This window comes from Rhagoletis zephyria, unplaced genomic scaffold, assembly GCF_001687245.7.
Source record: "Rhagoletis zephyria isolate East Lansing unplaced genomic scaffold, Rhagoletis_zephyria_1.1 Rzeph_scaffold_00234, whole genome shotgun sequence".
Classification (NCBI taxonomy): Eukaryota; Metazoa; Arthropoda; class Insecta; order Diptera; family Tephritidae; genus Rhagoletis; species Rhagoletis zephyria.
The window spans coordinates 174,213-184,320 of NW_016157318.1; the positions used below are offsets into that span (position 1 = coordinate 174,213).

Genomic DNA, 10,108 nt, shown 5'->3' on the forward strand with positions numbered 1-10,108 from the left:
CTGTCTGTCCGTCCGTGCGTCTGTGCACACGATAACTTCCGGGCGTAGGACAGATGGTATTGAAAATGGTAAAAATCGGACAATAACCACGTCTACCTCCCATATAACGGTAATTTTCAGAAATACTGCGCTATTTTAGCAACTACTTAAGATTATTAACTCAAAATTGATATTTACAATAATTTTTAGACGAAAAATAAGAATATTATAAATTTTTGGAAAATGGGCGTAGCCACGCCTACTTATGGTTACATGTGTATATCGTGGTAACCGCTGCACCAATTTCTTCCAAACTTGGCACAGTTGTTGGCCTTGGTACAGCATACCAAATGGCCGATAACGGTAATTTAGAGAAATACGAAATCTTCGATTAATCAGTTAATATTAAAGCTACTTTATTTAAAATTGATGCTTGCAACAATTCTTTACCACGAAATACGTTATGATAAAGTTTTGGAAAATTNTTGTGCGATCTTTTTAAATCGGTATAGATCAATACTTAAAAGTATGGACTGAGCACATCAATACTTACTTCCCACCAGCCCATTGCAAAAATTTGCGTCGACTATTTCATAAATTTACACCATCAATTTTAAAATATGCGACTACTTCGGATGACTTTCCAGACTTTTTAGGAGTTTTTGCTTTTCGAAAAAGAAAAAACCGGACACTCCATAGTCCGGATTTGTTTTAATTATAAACCGGACTGTCCGGTCAATAAGCGGATACCTGACAACCCTGCATGTACATATATGTGACACGTAAAGTTAAAAGGGACCTACGGTAAGAAAAAATCGGTTTTCACTTTTTTATCGACTCTTATAATAAACGGGCCGCTCTTTCCAATGCAAAAAACCACAGCTTTCTAGCTACATTAGTTTTTTCACAATTTCACTTCAAAGTTAGGTACTTTCACAAAAAAAAGTACAAAAAAAAATCAAATCTGACAAACTATCCTGAAATTAATTAAATTCGCTTGAAACTCGTTACTCGGGGGTTTTCGGGGTCGCTGATTACGAATCCGATGTTAGTTTTTCAAAATTCGGTGTCAACGACATTTTTGAGTTTCACATTCGAACAAATTTTAAATTTTTTCCGCCATAATGGATCCGCCATTTTGAATTTTTAAAAACGAACATCGGATTCGTAATCATCAACTCCGAAACCCCCCGAGTAACGAGTTTCAATCCATTAAAACGTTCAGAAGCATCAAAATCAACTTGGTAAACTTCAAAGTCGTTTTTCTCGAAATCTTTTTTTCTGAGCGTAGGTCCCTTTTAACTTTACGTGACACATATATGTTTGCTTGTACACCAGTACATTAAAATTGTTGGTGCACGACCCTTAGCCTTCTGTTTAATGGATGAAATCTATGTTCTATGAAATTTAACGTGTTTGGAAATATTTCACGAGTGGGTTGGCTGAAAAAATCATGGCCAGGATATTTTTAATTAAATATTCAAAAATGAGTTTTATATCCGAGCGCACTTGTGCACACATAACGGTTGCTTGTAATAGGCAAAACGAATCGAGATAGATATAGACAAATGTACATATACATAAATGATCAGAATGAAAAGGTGAATCGATTAAGCGGTGACTGTCTGTCCGTCCGTGCGTCTGTGCACACGATAACTTCCGGGCGTAGGACAGATGGTATTGAAAATGGTAAAAATCGGACAATAACCACGTCTACCTCCCATATAACGGTAATTTTCAGAAATACTGCGCTATTTTAGCAACTACTTAAGATTATTAACTCAAAATTGATATTTACAATAATTTTTAGACGAAAAATAAGAATATTATAAATTTTTGGAAAATGGGCGTAGCCACGCCTACTTATGGTTACATGTGTATATCGTGGTAACCGCTGCACCAATTTCTTCCAAACTTGGCACAGTTGTTGGCCTTGGTACAGCATACCAAATGGCCGATAACGGTAATTTAGAGAAATACGAAATCTTCGATTAATCAGTTAATATTAAAGCTACTTTATTTAAAATTGATGCTTGCAACAATTCTTTACCACGAAATACGTTATGATAAAGTTTTGGAAAATTGGCGTGGCCCCGCCCACTTATTATCACATATATGTATCTCGGTAACCGTTCTACCAATTTGTACCAAACTCGGTATGGTTATTTTGCTTGCCACATAAAAGCAAAACGTTGAAAATTATTGAAATCCGACTAAAATTATGGCCGCTTTTCATATTACGGTAAATTTCAGAAATGCTTGAAACTTCAATATTTCGAAATTTAAGGACGCTAATTTACTCAAAATTGATACATCCCGGCTTACCAAGTAGCGGTAGATTTTGGAAAGGTGAAAAACATATATTTAATATTTGCGCCAGGTATTTAATGTTCGGCTCCGCCCGAACTTAGACATTCTTACTTGTTTTTTTATTTTGTAATTTTGCTCTCATTTGTTCAATGAACAATTTACATGCATACATACAGTATCGGCCATATCAATAGCACGCCGTTACAAAGTGATATTGTGTTCCATTTATGTTTATTTATTTATTTTTTAGAATTTTCAATTGAAATACTGTTCTACCTCTAACAAAACCCATATAAACCGAAGTTTAACAATTTGTAGAAAACTACAAAAAAGTGAAAAAATGTTCACCCAAATTTCAAACTTTATTCTCCGAAGTGTTAGAATTTTTTTGAACACACAGTTTTATAGCCCAATCGATTTTAGTCTGATAATGTGCAAGTTTCAAGTGGCTAAAAGCTACCGTTGATTTTTTAGATTTTTTTTTTCCAAAGGTGTTGCGGATTTCTTCCATATACAAATAAATTGAGTTTATTCATTATATGGAAGCCAGTGCGACAAAAAAAAATTCTAAAAAATGAACGGTAATTCGTAGCCACTTGAAATTTGCCTAATTATAAAATTGAAGGGGCTAAAAACTGTGTACTCAAAAAAATTCTAACACTTCCGAGAAAAAAGTTTGAAATTTAGGTGAAACTTTTTGCACTTTTTTGTTGTTTTCTACAAATTGTTAATTTGGGTTTATATGGAGTTTGCCTGAGAATGAACTATATTTTAATTGAAAATTCTTAAAAATAAATAAATAAACATAAGTGGCAGACAATCTCACTTTGAAATGGTGCGCTATAGATATGACCGATACTGTATATACTAATCGAAAGCATAAAGCTTGTAGAATGTGTTAAACAGATGAGTGAAAATTACTAGTATTACTTACCTGTTCATACCTGCCAACTCGATAGGTAGGCCAGGAAAAAAATAGACAATATTCACATCCTATAGGCTTAATATTTTCGATTGGTATGTAACTTGTTCATTAAACAAACGAGTGCAAAATTAAACAAAATATAATAATTTTTGAAATATTTAATTAAAAATATCCTGGCCAGGATTTTTTAAGCCAACCCACCCGCGAAATATTTCCTAACACGTTAAATTTCATACAAAATAGATTTCATCATTTAAACAGATGGGTGAAGGTTGTGCATTATTTGGTTCGTAGACTATCAATAACACAAACGATACAACAAAATTCCTAAATAAGTATGTTTGTTTATCAATCTTCAGGTTCACACTGCGATTCAACAGCCAGGATTCAAACGGGTAAAACGTGGTCTGCGCCCTGCGATTCCTGCAATTCATGGTCTTAAGTTCGATGCCACCTACAGCGTTCAACCAATTGGCGTTGAACCAACCGATCCGTATTTTCCTTTGCAGTGGTATTTGAAAAATACGGGACAAAATGGCGGGAAAATGCGTTTAGATCTAAATGTTCAGGCAGCATGGGATCAAGGAATAACCGGGAAGAATGTCACAACTGCAATAATGGACGATGGTAAGCGAAATCAGAATAGTGAGTAAAAATTTGTGAAGTGAGCCCCTGATTTTTCATGAAATCTTAAGAATTAGCAAGTAAATAAGTTTAAGTTATGGTAAAACCGAACTTTTTATACCCGGCGCATGAGTCCATAAAAGGTACCCTTTTTGAGCTTTTCTGACAGTCACGCTTACACAGGCGGGCGCACAATGAAACTTTGAAATTACGGGGGCTTGCGACCCCTCCAGCCCGGACCTGCGTACGCCCATGCATATATGTCATAAAACATAAATATACATATGTATATGGGAGGTGTGAGTGGTTTTTATCCGATTCAAAAAAAGGCTAATCTATTACTTAGGGAGGCCAAACGCAATGCGTGTACTGAGTTTGATATTGGCGAAGCGGGTATGGAGTTATCCAGGTTACAGAATACAGTTTCTTGATAAAAGTTTGAAGTAACTACTGAAATATTGTAGTTTTTATATTTTAAGCAATGAGCAATTCAGCACCCTTTATATAGAGGGTAGGCATGATTTCTGTCCGACTTCGCCTCGTTTCAATATTCAGCTTCGTTGGACCGAGAGCAAACTAGACACGAAGATTCATTTTTACGGATTGGCACACGTGCAAACGGAGATGACTCGATCGCTTTTTCTCTTCATCATTGAACCTTTTTTATACAAACATATCGTCGTTTAAAGTACAAAACCGCTCATCAACAAACTGCAAAACCGCTTATCAAGATATTGCAAAACCGCGCATGTGAGGTTGCATAAATTATTTTCTAAAGAGTAAAAATACTCATATTTCAAAATAGTTATCTATTTTATAAATCAATCGCATTTCTGGCTAATATATTTCAGGACGAATGGATAAGGCTTTAGCCAAGGGCTTGTGTGAGCAAACCCAATTTTTGGCAACAAATGTCAGTTAAGCGGTTTTGAAGAATGACGATACGCTGTCTTGTACTTTAAACGACGATATGTACCTAGGTATCTATGTATATACAGATGTATACCAATAACTATCTCGTTTCTGCTAATCTGTTACACAATTGCGCTCGAATAAAATGATAAATAGTTGAGCCTCTGCTTCAATCTGGGGTGTGCGCTTTGATGATGTCACACAACACCTACAGTTATACGCCGCCTCCGAACGGCAAATGGTTTTATTGAGCAGATTTTTCATGGCAGAAATAGGTTCGAAGGTTTGCCAGTGCCTTCCGAAGGACGACCGCTATTAGAAAATACTTTTTTCGATGTTGCTTGGACCAGGGAACGAACCCTGGTTCTACCGAGTCGTAGTGCGCACCTCTAACAACTCGACCACGTCTGCCGCCGTGTATAATGATAAGTATCAATAAATTTGAGTTAAAGTAATTGTTGATAGATAACTTTTACTTACACTAAAACCATGGTACAATAATTACAGGTATTGTCTTCCCAGAGAGCACATATTCCGATCTCCCTTCTTTGAAAAACAACATTGTTGCCCACACTGAAAGGTTTACTGCTAGGGAAAAGGGATATTTCCATACCCCATATACTATATACATATGTTCACGTATTTTTTTTTAAACAAAGCTTCTTGCAGAGGACTTGTTTAATTTGCCAAAGCCGAAAAAACATTTGCTTAGTAGATAAATTCAAAATTTGTATGGCTCAATTCATTTCAAACGTTTTTTCTTTTGGTTTGAAAAATTATATAAATTAAATTGAGCGAAAACAAAAAGCAAAGCCAAATAAAAGTAAAAGAGTCAACATTGTACTGCGTCAAAATGAAAATAAGGGAATACGAATTTCGATGTGAAGTAAAACTCTCTGGGAAGACAATACCTGTAATTATTGTACCATGCACTAAAACCAACTTTAAAACCATATGCGTATATGAAATTTGTGAAATTGAAAAAAACCAGGGCCAACTTCATAAATTGTCTCTCTGCAAAATAGTCATATCTAGGCTCTTTGTATTAATTGTTTCTTAAATCTTTTATAGGTGTGGATTACATGCACCCCGATTTGAAGTTTAACTATGTAAGTATAAATTTATATAATTGAAGAAATCATTTTAATCAATAATTTATATTCATATGTATCAGTGCTGCCACCCACATATTTTTCCCCCTACCGAATATTTAGTTCATACTTAAACAAAAAACATAAAAATATAATTTCTAAACTTCTTGTCGACCGCTGTGGTGTAGTGGTAAGCAGTGCGCGCTTTGACTCATCAGCACCTGGGTTCAAGCCCTGGTCAAAGCAACACCCCAAAAATATGGGGAAAAGTTTTTTCTTAACAGCGGTCGTCCCTCGGCAGGCAATGGCAAACCTCCGAGTGTATTTCTGCCATGAAAAACAGCTTCTCATAAAAATACAATCGCCGTTCGGAGTCGGCGTAAAACTGTAGGTCCATCTGCTTTGTGTGACAACATCACGGCGCACGCCACAAGTCGGAGGAGAAGTTCGGCCAAACACTAACATATGTGTAAGCGCCAATCTGTTATTATTATTATTAAACTTTGTTTAAAACTCAACAAAGTTCAATAAATTCTCATACAAATTTTAAATTGTTTAATACGATTTTTTAGAACTTTAGAAAGAATTTGAGTATGCAGTTTTGTAGTTCACTTTATTGCATTCCTCACAAAAGCCGGAGCCATCTTTGGAAAGCCATGCAAAAAATGTGAGCCACTCAGCTGTAAACTTTCTTTTGTTTTCAACATTGAAAAATATGTACATAAATAGTTCAAAATAGAAAAATTACAGATATTTTATAAAAATCCACAAATACTGTCTCTGGCATGCCTTCTTCCTTTGAGGTTTCTGAGGTGAATTGATGTTATTTGCCGTTTGCTTAACAAATTTACTTAATTTAGTGCCCTTCGTAATAATTTAACTTTCCTACTTCTCCATCACTCCATTAAAAACGCATCTGTCTGTAGCAGTGTTGATTTTGTAGGTACATTTGTACCTTTTTCGGCCCTTTTTAACTTAGAAGGTACATTAGGTACATTTGTTTGAAATTAGGTACTTTTTCTTACTACCCAGTAGAACTCTGGAGCATCGTACGATTGCTTGGTCAGTACTCCCTTGGGAGTAAACGAATACTCCCCATTGCTGCCTATGCTACTGTGTATAAGCATGTAATTTGGTATACTCCCTTTAACATTGGATGTCCTAGGAGGGGGAGTAATTCCTTTTACCTCCTAAACGAGCAATCGGGGAGCACACACAGAATTATCATCCCACAAACCTTCTAATGGAGCAATACGGGAGTACTCCCATAGTTATCTCCCAGAAACCTCCCAAAAAGACAACAAGGGAGTGCACATAGAAAACATCCCATATTCCTCCCGAACGAGCAATAAGGGAGTGCTCCCATTAGAGGCATCCCGAAAGCCTCCTATAGGAGTAATAAGAGAGCAATGATAACGAACTTTTTAAATTAGCCAAATAGATTTTGCTATTTATAAAATTTTTTATTTAACTTTTTAATCACGTGCATTTGTGCAATTTTACAAGATCTTAACAGATATAAGTACGAGATCAGATAAAACATAAATGATTTNTTTATTAAATTTTTTTATTTAACTTTTTAATCACGTGCATTTGTGCAATTTTACAAGATCTTAACAGATATAAGTATGAGATCAGATAAAACATAAATGATTCGTCTTACATAATTGCTTAATTTTAGAATTATATTGCAAAACATAATAATAACAAAACGGTAAGATAAGATTTGAATTATATGCACATATAAGTATGTACTCGTATATGATTTCCTGGGTGTCAAGGATGCTTGCCTGTTCAGGAATCCACTAAGCGGGGAAATTGTGAAGGTGACTTGCTTATCTGACATCTTTGTCACCCATGCGATGTTTAAACCCGGGGGTCACACTTAAATGCAAACACTAATTTGCGCAATCTGAAAAGTATTTAACGGTATATTTATAAGTAAGACAATACTTAATATATTTAAACAAAAGTTGAGGTACATACCAACGGACTTTTATTAAAATCTGTGTGCTATCCAAATTAGATCATTGTGTCCTCCTTATGCATCTATAAGAAATATTTTCTGTTGTTTTTTTTTCTATGATACATTTTTCCGAAAACACAAAATTTCTTTTGAACGAGGTGCGTATTGCTCTCCTATCAATCAAAAAGAATACTCTTGGATTTCTCGCTTAGGAGACATCACTTTTTAATCCTAAACGAGTAATAACGGAGTACAAAACAGACAAATCTCGCTTATTGCTCCCCAATCATGCCTCAGGGAGCATTCTTTAATTGCTCGTTTAGGAGATCTCTCATTACGCTCCTAAGCGAGCAATACAGGAGGACAAAACCGACAAATCTCGTTTATTGGTCCCAAATCATGCCTCAGGGAGTATTATTTCGTCGCTAGCTTAGGAGATCTCCTATTTGATTCCTAAACGAGTAATAAAGGAGTACAAAACCGACATTACTCCCTTATTGCTCAGAAATCAGGTTAAGGTGAGTACTCTTTTATTCCTCACATAGGGAGATCTCCCTTCAAGTTCTAGTGGGTAGTCCATTTATTGGATAATTTCCTTTTTAAGTTGTAATTTAATCTATATTTATGTAATTTTTGAGATCTTTACTTTTAAAAATCGCCTCTGTAAACGATTACTTAGAGATGATTACTGTCCGCAATGTCAGTGTAAACGCTACTTGAGTGACCCGTATATTTAAGAAATTAAAGGTGGCAATGCTGCATTAATTTGGTTGACATTTCATGTCTCAAATGCCACTTGTTAAAACAATAGTTTGGCGCGAAGCACATCAGAAAAATGGAGAGGTATTTTTTATTATAGAATACAGTATTAACTATATTCAGTTCATTGTGAAATTAATAAGTCATTCATTAGGTGGTTGTTAAAAAATTCGGACCGCTCTAAAAGTGATACGGCTGCTGGCGGCAATTGTGTTCATTCTCCACCTGCTGCTGTAAGTAAAGATGACAATTTGAATGATTTCTTAAGTCCCAAGCGCGAAACCTACGATATTCGTTTTCGAAGTGAATGGAAAAAAGAGTTTCCTTGGCTGGAGGAAGATTCCACAATAAAGCAAGGCAAAAAATGTATAGTTTGTAATGTGGGGATTTATGGTAACTTGAACCATATTGTAAGGCATGGAAACACTGACATGCATAAAAGAAATGAAAGTACGGCGAAATCCACTCTGAAAATTTCTAGCATTTACGGGCCTGATCCGGAAGATGAAAAGACGAATAACTCTGTTAAATATTTGGAAATTCGTCTGTCGTTGTTTATTGCTGAACACAACTTGCCATTTAGATGCCTTGATCATCTCATAAAGTGCCTAAAGACAGTCAAAGATTCAAAACCTATTTCACAGATATCATTGAATAAATTAAAAGGACAAAAAATTATAACCTCTGTGACGGGGGCTGCAAATTGTACAGACTTATCGGAAATTACCCAACGTCAGTATTATTCCATTGTTATTGATGAAAGTACCGATATAACGACTTCCAAAATTTTGGCGGTTGCTGTTAGAATTTACGACAAAAGATGTCGAGACCGGTTTTAGACCTGGTTCCAGTCACCAACTCTACAGCGGCCGGAATTTACGATGCTTTAGTAAATCTCTTTAAAGGTATCTTAAACAAATTGTTGGCATTTACTGCAGACAACTGCAATGTTATGATGGGTAAGAATAATAGCGTCCAAGCGAAATTGAAAGAGGTTTGCCCAAATTTATTTGTTAATGGTGCCATAATTTGAACTTGGCATCTGAAGCCGCTGCCACCGTAATGCCTGGAAATATAGACAAGTTAATGTACAAAATTAATCATCACTTTTGTCACAGTGGTGGCCGAAAATCTGATTTTGCTCACTTGCAAGAACATTTTGGACAGGAGATTCACGTTATTCTACGTTTATGTACAACTCGTTGGCTTTCACGTGAGGTAAACTCCAAAGTTACAATTTAAAAGTACTTTTTACTTCATCTATTTTAAAATATGTATAATTAATTTCCATTTATAAAATAATTTTTTAGGCTGTGGTTAACAGGCTATTACTAAAATGGACATCGCTTCAGTATTATTTCAATCTTGTTGCATTCGAAACTGGAAATGATAACGAATCAAACCAATTTATTTATGACGGCCTTACAGCCAGTTTCACCAAACTATTTAAGTGGAAATTAACTTTAATTTAATTTTGTATTTAATTCTCATTTAAATAATTTTCAGTTTCAATAAACTATTTATTTAAGTGAGTAAAAAGTG

General features: G+C 35.2%; 1 protein-coding gene across 2 annotated transcripts in view; it reads left to right on the forward strand.

The window, feature by feature from the left end:
• amon (prohormone processing protease amontillado) overlaps positions 1-10,108 on the forward strand; it is a 240,163-nt gene that overhangs the window by 133,468 nt on the left and 96,587 nt on the right. For both annotated transcript variants that reach the window (XM_017609546.1, XM_017609548.1), the window contains 2 exons: positions 3,574-3,841; positions 5,822-5,859. In XM_017609546.1, the coding sequence (XP_017465035.1) occupies positions 3,574-3,841; positions 5,822-5,859 (306 nt within the window). The remainder of the gene's footprint in view (positions 1-3,573; positions 3,842-5,821; positions 5,860-10,108) is intronic.